We start from the raw sequence: 13714 nt of genomic DNA, 5'->3' as shown, positions 1-13714 counted from the left end.
TGCCAGTGTGGTGGTTGTTGTTGTTGTTGTTGTTAAGTGCCGTCGAGTCGGTTCCGACCCATAGCGACCCTGTACAGGGTTTCCGAGGGTGTAAATCTTTATGGGAGTAGAAAGCCTCATCTTTCTCCCGTGGAGCAGCTGGTAGTTTCGAACCGCTGACCTTAAGGTTCGCAGCTCGATTCGTAGCCACTACGCTGGTGGTGTTAAATGCCTTGAGTTGGTCCCAACTTACAGACAACACTGTTTAGGGTTTCCAAGAGTGGTTGGTGGGTTTGTACAGCCAACCTTTTGGTTAGCAGTCCATCAATGCCAGTACAGACATAAATAAATACTTGTAGGAAAACTTGGCCTAGAGAACTAGCAGGTAAGACTTCAACTGTTTCCATCAGACCAAAACCAAACTCACTGCCATCCATTTGATTCCTACTTTGGAGACCCTTTGCAGGATCAATCTTGATTCTAATTCATAAAGACCTTTTATAGGATTTCAGAGACTAATTTTTTTTCTTCTAATTAGTTTTTACTGTTAGAAACATGATTTGTGTGTGTGTGTTTTAATCCAGCACTCTTTTTTTTTTTTTTCTACAAACCAAAAAACATTTATTCATTTAAATGTCTAATGGGCACATTCTGCTTGTTGCGGACCATGTAAGACTAGTCAGAGGTTCGAGGCCCTATAGGGCCGAGTGTAACAAATGAGGCCACTGGCAGTTAATGACAAATTGCTTTCATATTAATATTCAGTTATATATATTAAATTAATACACGGAGCCTTTGACAATCCACAGATAAATGTGATATTTTCCTAAAGCCTAAGACTAAAAGTTGCAAGGTCAAGCCTTTCTCCAAAAGGATTAACTAAAAATATCTTAGCTACTTCTCGGTTCTTTGTTCTATAGACAAAGAACCCATCCTCCCTAATCCTTTTCCAGGTGCAGCCCAGAAGCCGAAGCAGCAGGACTCCGCCCAAGCTTTTGTCATTACTCTCACCTTCCCCCACCTGTGCTCAGGAGCTATAGATATGTTAATTGGGCCTGAGAATCTAAGTTGCTGGCCTGGGGTTGGAACCAGCGAAGTATGATGTCAAGTTACCTGAATGTCTGGAAAATTACTGATGTTAGCTGTATCTTGTTTTGGTCCCTCCCAGCTTGGTGTGAAGCTCCTCCCCTAAATAAAACAGAGGCCCGGGCCTCCCCAGGTGTGCATTACTGGTTGGGAGGCATGGAGTAAAGATTGCGGTGCATTACTGGTTAGAAGGCATGCAGTAAAGATGGCAGGGCAGTGAGTTGCTGCCTGCAGAGGCCATGATGCCTGTAGTCCCAAGCCTGCCCACCAGTGATGTATCCACCCTGGCTTTGGGGTGCCTCATTGTCTCTCTCTTTGTCTCTTTCTGTGTAGTCTTGATATATTGCAATCGCCGTCAGGTAGCCCCTCCTCGTGAACCGAACCCCTATGTCGAGGCGGGTCCCCGACATCTGCCAGCCAGGGAGACTTGTAAATCTTGATGAAAGAAGACAGCTAGATTTTTCTCCCACAGAGCTGCTGGTGGAATTGAACGGCTGACCTTGCAATTAGCATTCCAATAATTAGCGCTGCGTCACCAGGGCTTGCCATGAGACAGACCTGGCCAAATCCTAACTCTACCATTTTGGGTAAGTGACTTAACTTCTCAGAGAATTTAGGTCCTTGTCCATAAAAGGGGGGCAACAATATCAATAAACAAAGAAAGAAAAGACCAAGATTGATGTCAGAAGAGATTCTGAAAGTTGCTTTCCAGTGTAGAGATGCTAAAGTGAATGAAAAAATGAAGGGGTAAAAGAGTGGAACAGAAATTTTCAAAGGGCAGCTCAAGAAGACAAAGTAAATTATTATAAGGAAATGTGCAAAGACCTGGAGTTAGAAAATGAAAAGGGAAAAACATGTTCAGCATTTCTCAAGCTGTAAGAACTGGAGAAAAAAGTCAAGCCTTGGCTTACAATACTGAAGGATTCTAAGGCCAAGATATTCAACGATGTAGAAAGCATTAAAATAAGATGGAAAGACTACACAGAATCACCGTAATGAAATGAAGTGGCCGATGTTCAACCATTTGAAGAGATAGCACATGACCAAGAACCAACGGCGGTGAAGGAGGAAGACCAAGCTACACTGAAGGCATTGGCAAAGAAAAGACTTGAGGAGTTAATGGATTACAAATTGAAATCTTTCAACAAATTGATGCGGCTCTGGAGGCACTCACTCATCTATGTGGAGAAATTTGAAAGACAGCCACCTGGCCAACTGGAAGAGAGCCGTATTTGCACCCATTCCAAAGAGAAGTGACCCAACTGGATGTGGAAATCATCAATATCATTAAAATCACATGCAAGTAAAATTTTGCTGGAAATAATTCTAAAATGACTGTAACAATAAATTGACAGGGAACTTCCAGAGGTTCATGCTTGACTCAGATGAGGACACAAAATGAGGGATATTACTGCTGATACCATATGAGTCCTGGCTGAAATCAGAGAATACCAGAAAGATGTTAACTTGTGTTTGACTGACTATGCATAGGCTTTCGACTTTGTGGATCATGACAAGCTACGGACAACATTTTGAAGGATGGGTATTCCAGAACACTTAATTGTGCTCATGAGGAAGCTGTACATAGACTAAGAAGCAGCAGTTTGAAAAAAACAAAGGGATATTGAATGGTTTGAAACCAGGAAAGGTGTGAACCAGGATTGTATTCTTTTACTATACTTATTCAATCTGTATGCTGATCAAATAATCTAAAAAACTGGATTATATGAAGAAAAATGTGGCATCAGGATTGGAGGGAGAGTCGTTAACAATTTGCAATATGCAGATGCTACAATCTTGCTGGCTGGAAGTGAAGAGGACTTAAAATACTGATGAAGATCAGAGACCAAATCCTCACAGCTAAATCGATAAGTAACATCATGATAAATGGAGAAAAGTTTGAAGCTGTCAAAGACTTCATTTTACTTGGATCCACTATCAACACTAACAGAAGCAGCAGTCAAGAAATCAAAGGACATAATGCATTAAGCAAATCTGCTGCATAAGGCCTCTTTAGAATGTTTAAGAGGAAAGATGTCATTCAGTTTGAGGACTAAGATGCATCTGCCCCAAGCCATGGTATTTTTAGTAACCTCATATGCATGTGAAAGTTGGACAGTGAGTGTTAGAAAAGAATATTAAAAGTACCGTGGATTGCCAGAGAACTTGCAGATCTGTACTGGAAGAACTACAGCCCGAATGCTCCTTAGAAACTAGGATGATGAGACTTTATCTCTCATTCTTGGGACATGTTATTAGGAGGGACCAGTCCCTGAAGAAGTACATCTTTATGCTTAGTAAAGTGGAGGGCTAGTGTGAAAAAGAAAGACCACCCCCCACCCCCAAGAAAGGAAGATCCGCCTCAATAAGACTGATTGGCACAGTGGCAGCAGCAATGGACTCAAGCACAATGAGGATTGTGAGGCTGCTTCCGGACTAGGCAGTGTTTCGTTCTCTTGTGCATAGGGTCCCTATGAGTCGGAACCAAAAACGACAGCAACGACATCAACAAATGATACTCATTGAGGAGCTGACAACACCATGAAAGTATTGTCTTGAGGCTAGAGACAAATATGCAAACACGAGGCCTTTCAACAAGGTGCTTTAATGGCGGGCGGAGTGTAAACGAAGGCTCTTCTCAGTCCTTACAGAACTGGGAGTTCAGGTTCTTGTTCTCCTGGTTGTATGCGGCCTTTGAAAAGCACATGGCAGCACTACGGTCACAGTTGCAGATAAAGGCTTGGCACTCTGTGTTGCTGCCTGCGAAGAATGAAAGGAGAGAAGTAATCAAGGCCGATCCTGGATTGTATAGTCCAGGGCAGGAAGGCACAAATGAAAGCTGACTGAGTTCTCTGATATCGCACATGAGGGTCATGTGGTACTTACTGTCATCTCTACATAACTCAGTGCTTAAGCCCAGAGCTTTTGAAGTCAGATGCAATTGGGTTCAAATGCTAGCCCGACCATTTATAAGCTAGGTAATTCTGGGCAAGTGACTCTCTTTGATCCTCAGTTTCCTCAATTGTAAATTGGGCATAATAAAACCTATCTTGACTCATACAGCAAAAGAGATGCTACCGCTCAGCAATTCTTATTAAATAAAGAAGCGACAAATCATGAAGTCCTGGTGTGGCGCTGTAGGATGAGCACTAGACTGCTAACTACAAGGTCAGTGGTTCAAACCTACCAACCACTACTCAGAAACCCTATTTAGGGTCACTCTGAGTTGGATGGAACTGATGACTTGATGACACTTAACAACAACAACAACAACAGCAACTACTGAACTCAGCTTTGAGATTCCAACAATCACAGCACCACAATGGAGATAAGAGTCCCTATGTCCTAGGGTTGGTGTATGGATGAAAGAAGAAAGGCACTGCCTGGCACCAAGAAAGGGATCAATAGATGGTGACAATCATCAGTCTTACAGAGTCCTGGTCTGGTGCTGTAGAATCAGCAATGGAGTCCTAGCACAAGGTTGGCAGTTCAAACTCACCAGCCCCACTCCTCAGAAACCCTATATAGGGTCACTATGAGTCAGAATTGACTTGAAGGTATTTAACAACAACAATCATTAAGCTTATCCCCTTCCCCCACATCTAGTTGGGGCCCAGAGGCCAGGGAGGGATAAACTTACTGCTGCAGGTAACCTCGGTGCCTGAGCATGAGTATGAGTAGGTCTTGGTGTAGGGGTTGTCCAAGAGGAATTTGCAGCTATCTAGCTTCTTGGCCTGGCTGTAGCATTGGTCGTGGGTGTAACAGCACCTGGAAGGGGCAGGGCACAGAGCTGAGACAGGTACAGGGCAACCGGTTTTGCTCTGTCTCAGGATCAGGTACAGGTGACTTGGCTGAGATGCTCGAAGACATAAAAAAAAAGTACGTTCTTTAATCACATGTTTGTTGGACGTTATTTGTAAATGGTCACAGGAATACAGTTAAAAAAAAAAAACAAAACACCAAAAACATAGATTCTGATGATGCAGTTGTTTTAATCCAGGGCATTGAACTGGTTCATTCTGGTTCAACTCCTGTTGACAATTTCCCTTTCCACCCCAGATATACTAAATCAGAATCAACCGTTTTACTCAGATCCAAATCATCTGGGGATTTTGTTAAAATGGATTCAGTAGATCAGGTGTGGAAATGGAAATTCTCAGCAGGGAGTCAAGCTGAAACGAACCGATTGGAAGCCGTTTTTAACTACAGCTTGATGACCGATTTCTGGTGTGGCACTGTAGGATGAACACTGGACTGCTAACCACAAGGTCAGGTTCAAACCCACCAGCCATTCCCAGATACCCTATACTGGATCACTATGAGTCAGAAGCAACTCCTTAGCAATGGTAAAATGAGACCAAGATTGTTTCTGTGGTTGGGTGTTGCCGTTATCTGCCAGTAGAGGGCAACATTATCCACTCTTTTATGTCTTAGACATTTCCTTCTGTCTTTGGATACAGGGTCCTTTTGGAATATTTTTTAATTAAAAAAAAAAAATATATATATATATATATACATATATGGCAAGAATTGGAACTATATTATCCTTAAAAAATATGCACATTTCCTTCTTGTGCTTGTCTTTTGTGTACTTGTTCCTGTCCACTCCTCCCTTCCTCACCTAAACTGACCCTCCCATTTCCCTCCACATCACTCACTGGTCCAGTTCATCCACAGGTGTGCCTGATCCTCCCAGACCACAATAGCAGCCATAGTTGTTGTAATCCACCAAGGGGTCGCTTTCGGGAATCGTGCACTTGATCATGTTACGGAACTGCCATACTGCCTTTGGTCCTAAGTCCACCGTGGCAGCACCCACTGCAAGAAGAGACATTCTGAGGTCAAGTCTGGGCCAGCAGGCTCTGCCAGTGCCTCGTGCACTCACACTGCCTGCATTCTCAGGGCTCACGCTGTCCCCTTGGCCAACTATCTTCTCAGAAAAGAATTGGCCATAAGGAACTTGGCAAAGTGAGTAGGGCTGGTTGATTTATCCACATGATTCACATCATTTACATTCTGACTATTTTAAAGGATATTATTCAGTGGCTTTGAGTATATTCACAGGATTGTCCATCACCCATCAGCACAATCAATTTGAAAATGTTTTCATTACTTCATAAAGAAATCCCATACCCTGTAGCTATTACAGCCCCCCACAAAAACAAGCCTTCCCCTTGGCCCTTGAAAACCACTTTCTGTCTTTACAGATTTGCCTATTGTGGACATTTTATATAAACTAAATTATATAATATGTGGCCTTTGTGTATGACTTCTTTCACCTAGAATAATGTTCTCCGGGTTCATCCATGTTAAAGCATGTGGTGTTTGGTGGTGACTATATGCCAGGGAGTCGGTTCTTACTCACAGTGACCCTGCATAGGGTTTCCGAGGCTGTAAATCTTTACAGGAGCAGAAAGCCTCATCTTTCTCCCATGGAACGGCTGCTGACCTCAAGGTTATCAGCCTGCCTCGTAACCACTGTGCCATGTATCAATATTTTAATCATTTTTATGGTAAAATAATATTCCATTTTATGGGTAGGCCACATTTTTTTCCTCCCATCCATCTGTTGATAGATATTTGGGCTGTTTCTGCTTGGAGATTATTGTAAACAGTGCTTCTGTGAACACTCACATACTAATATTTATGTGAACATACATTTTCAACAGGCATGATTTTAAGTATCTCTATTTATGGTACTGTATGGAGTTCCGGTAGCGTAGTGGTTATGAATTGGGCTGCGAACTGCAAGGTCAGCAGTTCAAAACTACCAGCTGTTGCACAGGAGAAAGATGAGGCTTTCTGCTCCCTTAAAGATTTATAGCCTCGGAAACCCTGTACAGGGTCACTATGGGTCGGAACCGACTCCATGGTACACAGCCACCACCATTTATGGTACTGTAGTATAAGCCCCCACCACTCGTCTGTCAGTTTGTCATACTGTGGTGTCTTGTGAGTTGCTGTGATTCTGGAAGCTATGCCACCGGTATTTTAAATACCAGCAGGGTCACCCATGGTGGACAGGTTTCAGATGAGCTTCCAGACGAAGACAGACTAGGAAGAAGGAGTAATGAGCTACTTCCAAATATTTAGTTCCTGAAACCTTTATGAATAGTAGAGAAACTGTCAGATATAGGGCCGGAAAATGAGCCACACAGTTTGGAAGGCACTCAAAATGCAACTGGAAAGAGCTGTGTCCTCAATGTATTTTGGTAAGGTGGAGGGTCAGAGAAACAGAGGAAGACACCCAGCAAGATGGATTGGCAAAATGGCAGCATCAATGGGCTCAAGCGTGGCAACAATTATGAGGATGGCCCAGGATTGGGCAGTGTTTTGTTCTGTTGTGCATTGGGTCGCTATGAGTCGGTACCAACTCGCTGGCACCTAACAAGTATAAGCACTGAACTTCAAGATCAGTTTGAACAGATAGTTTGGCAGTTCAAACTCACCAGCCATTCCTTGGAAACCCTATACAAAGTCGCTATGAGTAGGAACCCACTTGACAAAAGTTAACAACAGTAATTTAGTCATACAGCACCATACCAGGAGTCCTGGTGTAACAACTGCTAACCACAAGGTTGGTGGTTCAAGCCCACCAACACTTCTTGGAAACCCTATACAGCATTGCTATGAATTGTGACTGACTCGAAGGCACTTACCAACAACAATTTATTCATTTACTGAGCACCTACTATGTGCCAGCCACTGCTATAGGAACTGGAGATAAAACCATGAACAAATCAGACAAAAACCTCTAACCTCATGGAGTTACACATATCCTAGTTATATAAATTGAGGTGCCAGCCAGACAATGTTATGTCGTGCAGCTGTTAAAATGAAGGAACTGCGTGTTCCTGTCCGGATACAGTAACATCTTCTAGACCAATTGAAACAGCAGGGGCAGAACAGTTAAATTCCACGTTACTGCCATATGTGTGTGGGGAAATTATGTTTGATGGGGTTTCAAGAAGTTCCTAGAAAATGGAATGAAAAGATAATGGAACCCTTTAGGTGGACTCCTGAGTCCTAAACAGAAACTTCTGAGTTGGGACATTCCCACTTGAAGAGACACGCCCACCAACCCAGAACTGCTGGGAGAATAGAAGATTTTTATTGAAAGAAAGACCTGCAGAGAAAAGCGGAATGTTTGGCTGTTTGAATATCAAGGAAGGTGTTTGCTTTGAAGGCATCAAGGAAAGAATAATCAGCCCATCAGGGAAAACTCTCTTCTAGGACTAAAATTCAAAAGGAATCTATGAGCAGTCTAATATGCTTGCTGGTGACCACGTGGGTCTACTTGTGAGTGGAAGTAGGGGAAATGCTGCAATGAAGACATGGGCTAAGTTTGGCCGTATCCTTTTGGCACCTATTGGTCTTGAAATGAGAGAGAGAAGAGGAAGGGCTGCAGGTCGGAAGTTTAGGGAGATGTGTGAACTCCAGAATCCATGGGCACTGACCTAGCCTTCTGGGAGCTAGGAGTGAGAGTGAGGCAACCAGCTGGTCTGAAGTGCAGGGAGATGGAGGTTCCAACTCATAGCGACCCTGTATAGGGTTTCCAAGAGTAACTGGTGAGTTTGAACTGTGGACCTTATGGTTCAAACCAACTTTGTGGTCCAGTTCTTATCCTAAGGCACCATACCAGGACCCAGTATATATATATGTTGTTGTTGGCACTGTGGGCTAACGTGTCAGACTACAAAGTCATTTGAACTTTAAGGTTGGCAATTCAAGCTCATCTGCTGCTCCTTGGAAACCCTATACTATGGGTTGGAATTGACTCTACGGCACTTAACAACAACAACAACAAGTGCTGTTGAGTCAGTTCTGACTCATAGTGACCCTGTAATTCTTTGCAGGAGCAGAAAGCCTCATGTTTCTCCTGTGGAGGGGCTGGTGGTCTCGAACTGTCAACCTTGTGGTTTACAGCACTCCTATATTCATATGCTATATATATATTTAAGGAGCTCTGACCGCAACCCTCAAGATCAGCAGTTTAAAACTACCAGCTGTTCCGCAGGAGAAAGGTGAGGCTTTCTGCTCCTGTAAAGATTTACAGCCTTGGAAACCCTGTGCAGGGTTGTGATGAGTCGGAACTGACTCCATGGCACATAACCACTACCGTATATATATTTAGTACATGTGTATATATATATATTATATAGGGTTGCTATGGGTCGGAACCAACTCGAAGGCATCTACCATGCTCCATATATATATTGTTGTTGTTCTGTGCTGTCAAGCCAATTCCTACTCTGGGCTTTCTGCTCCCGTAAAGATTTACAGCCTCGGAAACCCTGTACAGGGATGCTATGAGTCGGAACAGACTCCACAGCACATACCATCAGCGACCCTGGATAGGGTTTTCCGAGGCTGTAAATCTTTGCAGGACCAGAAAGCCTCATCTTTTTCCTGTGGAGTGACTGGTGGGCTTGAACCACTGACCTTGTGGTTTACAGTCCAGAGCTTATCATAAAAATCTACCATGCTCCAGGTATATATATAGTCTTGGTATGGTGCTGTAGGATAAACACTGGACTGCTAATCACAAGGTCAGAGCTTCAAGTCCACCAGCTATTCCTTGGAAACCCTATACAGGGTTGCTATGAGTCAGAACCGACTCAACAGCACGTAACAAAAAAATATATAAAACCAAAGCCACAGCTGTTCAGTTGGTTCCAACCTGGTGACCCTACAGATAGAGAACTGCCCCATAGGGTTTCCAAGGCTGTAAATCTTCATGGAAGCAGGTTGCCTCAACTTTCTCCCATAGAGCAACTGGTGGAATAGAACTGCCCATCTTTTGATTAGCAGCTGAGCACTTTAACCATTGTGCTACCAAGGCTATACACACACACACACACACACACACACATTTAAAGTTAAGTTAAAACTTGTTATTCCCCTTTAAGTACTTTTAATGAATGCCCCTAACGAGATGGATTGGCCAGGTGGCATCATTGGTGGACTCAAGTGTGGCAGCGGTAGTGAGGTTGGCCCAGGATCGGACATTGTTTCGTTCTGCTGTGCATGGGGTCGCTATGAGTCGGTTCCGACTCGATGGCACCTGACAACAGCAACAATGAATGCCCATTGCACTTGGAATTAAATCCAAATTTCTTCCCTCATTCAAGGCAGCTCTTGAAATTTGGGTTTTACACATCTCTCCCATTTCATCTCATGCCACCCTTCCCCACCCACTTCTATACAGCCCATGGGCCTCATTTCTCATGTGTTTGAGTCCCCAGTCTTAACCCAAGGACCCTTACACCCTGGAGCACCCACCCCAATGTTGAATGAATGAATAAACAATGAGTAAGTGAGGTGGGATTTAAATTCTACTGTCTGGCAGAGGAGGGTGCTAGGAGGCCATGTTCCTGAGCAAGATGATCAGGAAGGGAAGAAAGCAAGGGAACTCAACTCAGGCGGCCAGGGGTGGACCTTTCTCAGAGGACTTGATTTCAGACCTGAGGGCTTAGAAGGCAACATGTGGGTGGTGGATTTGAGGGAAGATGAGAGAATCCCAAAATCGGGCCCTTAATTCCTTTGGGGATCCCTGAGTAAAGACTCCAGGTCTGACCAGTCCTAACCCCTGTGATCTGTGGCCCCCATTCCATAGAATTGAAACCTTGGGGTCTGGAGGGGGTGGAACTGGGGAGGCACCTACCTATGAGCAGAGCAACCAGCACAAGCAGCTTCATCCTGTTGTCAAAGAGGTGAGTGGGTGACGGAACCAGCTGCGTCCTGCCTTATAGCTGTTCCATGTCCCCAAGATAAGGCTGAAGTGTTTGCTTTGCTCCCAGCCGACTCAGTGTTGGCCTTGAGTCTGTTGCCATATTAACTCTGACCAACTTGTGAGAGAGAGGTAATTGGAAGCAACGTGCATATTTGTCTTCAACAACTTGTAACTACAGGGAGTTTGCGGGTCTTGGAATCTTGACCCAAACTTGATTGTTGAGTGGCCAAGGTGGCCAACCCCATTGGATAACCAGGAGATGGGGGACAGGTGCGTGACTGGTACCTGGGTGTGTACTGTGAGTCTCAGGGAAGAGTCCCCATCAATCATACATTTTACAGTTGAGGAAACAGGTTCAGAGAGGTCACATCATTTGCCTAAGCTCACACAGCTAGCAAATGGCAGAGTGGAGACTTAAACTTAGGTCAGTCTGATATGTACAAACACGTTTCATTTTTTCCCACCTGACCTGTACCACTGTCCTCCCCAGTCCCCCAGTGTAGGGTTTGTGAGGACAGTGTGGCCATAGAAGGAACTCTGGTGGCACTGTAGGAGAAGGGTAAGCACTGGTCTGCTAACCGCAAGGATGGCAGTTTAAAACCACCAGCCACACCATGGGAGAATGAAGCTTTCTGCTCCTGGAAAGATTTCTAGCCTCAGAAACCCTATGCAGGGTCGCTATGAATCTACTTGATCAGTGAGTTTGAGTTTTGAACAGGGGCCCAGATGGCACAGCATTGAAGCTCTCAAAAGGGCAGCCATTCGAACCTGACAGCTGCTCTTCCAGAGAGAGATGTGGCAGTCAGCTTCCATAAAAGCTATTGTTGCTGTTAAGTGCTATCAAGTTGATTCCGTCTCATAGGGACCTTGTATAGGGTTTCCGAAGAACAACTGGTGGGTTTGAACTGCTTACATTGTGGTCCGCAATCCAGTGCTGATCCTACAGTGCCATGCCAGAAGTCCATAAAGATTAGTCTTGGAAATCCTTCTCTGTCCTACTAGGCTAAATACTTGGCATGACCCTTTGAGGTGAAGCCCCGTTTTGAACTCCATTTACCAGAGGAAACAAATGAGACTCATCAAAGTTAAGTGACTGTCCGCAGTGTTACACACGAGGGCCAGTGTTTGAGCCATATGGTTCTTATGACACCACTAGACCATTGGAGGACATGGGAAGGTCAGTGGTGGGGAGAAGTGCTGAAAGCCCATGCCCCACCACCTAGAGGCTTTCTACAAGCAGGGGCGTAGACAATGCACCTGGTTGGGGAAAGGGGCCAGATTGCTGCTGTAAACCCCCCGCCCTTGCCCCTGCTCTGAAAAGAGGCATGGCCTACATGACAGTCCAAACCTGGCACCTGAGTCACAGAGGTAGCCAAGGAATGATTCCAGAAGGTCACTTGGCAGCCCCACAAGCCCTTACATTATGCACCATGACCTTCTGCTGCCCCAGAACCATGCACAGGTGTGAGCAGGCCAGCATCTCCCAGACTGGGAAAAACATAGTCTCCAGTGGAAAGAACAGCTAAGGATAGTTTCTTTGCTCCTTCAGGTGACAGCGTACCCACACTCCGGCAAGGTCACGTTTGTCCAGCCTCTGGAAACTCCTTCCAGGAAATGAGTAAGAACAGCTGAGCACTTTCATCTGCTCAGCACTGCTAAGGACTTCTCATACAACGCTTTTCAGTCTCACAACCTCCTCTGACATTACTGTTATTGTCGTTGTCACCATTTCTGCGTTTGGCAGATGAAGATAACTGAGGTTCAGAGAGCTTAAGTAACTGGCCCAAAGTCACACAGATAGAAAGTAATGGAGGTAAGATTTGAACCTGCTTACCTTTTAGTCCAAGGCTTCTTCAGTAACCATAACAACAACAAAAATAGCTAGGTTTCATTGGGTGTTGTGCCAGGAAAGATCTTAATAGTTTACATAGGTTTGTCCTAAGTCACGTGCTCGTACAGATCAAAAATGGAGGCAGTATGGGAAGTACACATGCTTTTTTTTCCACACCCAAAGCTACCATTCTCAGTCTTTTCTGTTCTAGGGGCATCCACTCTCTACTGCCCCATCTACAAAGAAGTGATGTGATATGTAGCCAATGGTTCCCAAACTGGGGAACCAGACAAACCTGGATGAATTGATCACCGCTTTCGTGCCTAACACAATGCCTGTCACAAATAGATGTTCTGGAAATAGTTGTCAAATCAATATGCCAACCAAGAACTCTTGGTCTCACTTGGTGGAAACAGCTATTGTCAAGTTCCATTGGCCCATTTCCCGACATCTGGGACAGCCTGACATTAATTAGTAGCAGTCATTTACCAAAGAAGGGCCCTGGTAGCGAAGTGGACTATGAGCTGAGCTGCTAACTGCAAGGTGAGTTGTTTCAATCTACCAGTTGTTCAGTGGGAGAAAGATAAAGCTTTCTGCTCTAATAAAGATTTGCAGCCTCGGAAACCCTATATAGAGTCACTGTGAGTTGAAACTGACTCGGTGGCACATGACCACCGCTGTTTACCACCAAAGGAAGGTGCTCTGGTGGTGCAGTGGGTTAAGCACTGGCCTATTACTACAAGGTCACAGGTTCAAATCTACTAGCTGCCCCACAGGAGCACGATGAGGCTGTTTGTTCCCATGGGCTGTGAAGATGTACAGCCTTGGAAATCCTACGGAGCAGTTCTACTGTGTCCTATAAGGTTGCGATGAGTTGGGATCCACTCGATGGCAATGCGTCCTTTGCCTAAGGTGCCCTAGTGACACAATGACTAGCTAGTGCTAGCTGTAACTGAAAGGTGGATGGATGGAACCCATCCAGAAGCTCTGTGGGACCTGGCAATCCGCTCCTGGAAAGATTACAGCCAAGAGACTGGAGCCATCTGACACTATGGCCTTCGACCACTCTTCAGGTCTGGACTGGA

At 44.7% G+C, this 13714-nt stretch overlaps 1 protein-coding gene across 1 annotated transcript; it reads right to left on the bottom strand.

Moving 5' to 3' along the window:
• Positions 1-3703: 3703 nt before the first annotated feature.
• On the bottom strand, positions 3704-10763 carry PLA2G1B (phospholipase A2, group IB (pancreas)). The gene is made up of 4 exons (XM_006865502.1): positions 10730-10763; positions 5724-5883; positions 4706-4833; positions 3704-3825 (listed from the first exon to the last, which is right to left on the bottom strand). The coding sequence occupies exons 1-4, from the start codon at positions 10761-10763 to the stop codon at positions 3704-3706; spliced, it is 444 nt and encodes a 147-aa protein (XP_006865564.1).
• Positions 10764-13714: the final 2951 nt, after the last annotated feature.

This window comes from Chrysochloris asiatica, unplaced genomic scaffold, assembly GCF_000296735.1.
Source record: "Chrysochloris asiatica unplaced genomic scaffold, ChrAsi1.0 scaffold00078, whole genome shotgun sequence".
Lineage (NCBI taxonomy): Eukaryota > Metazoa > Chordata > Mammalia > Afrosoricida > Chrysochloridae > Chrysochloris > Chrysochloris asiatica.
The sequence above is the reverse complement of the archived record's forward strand: the minus strand, read 5'-3'. Positions and strand labels throughout refer to the sequence as shown.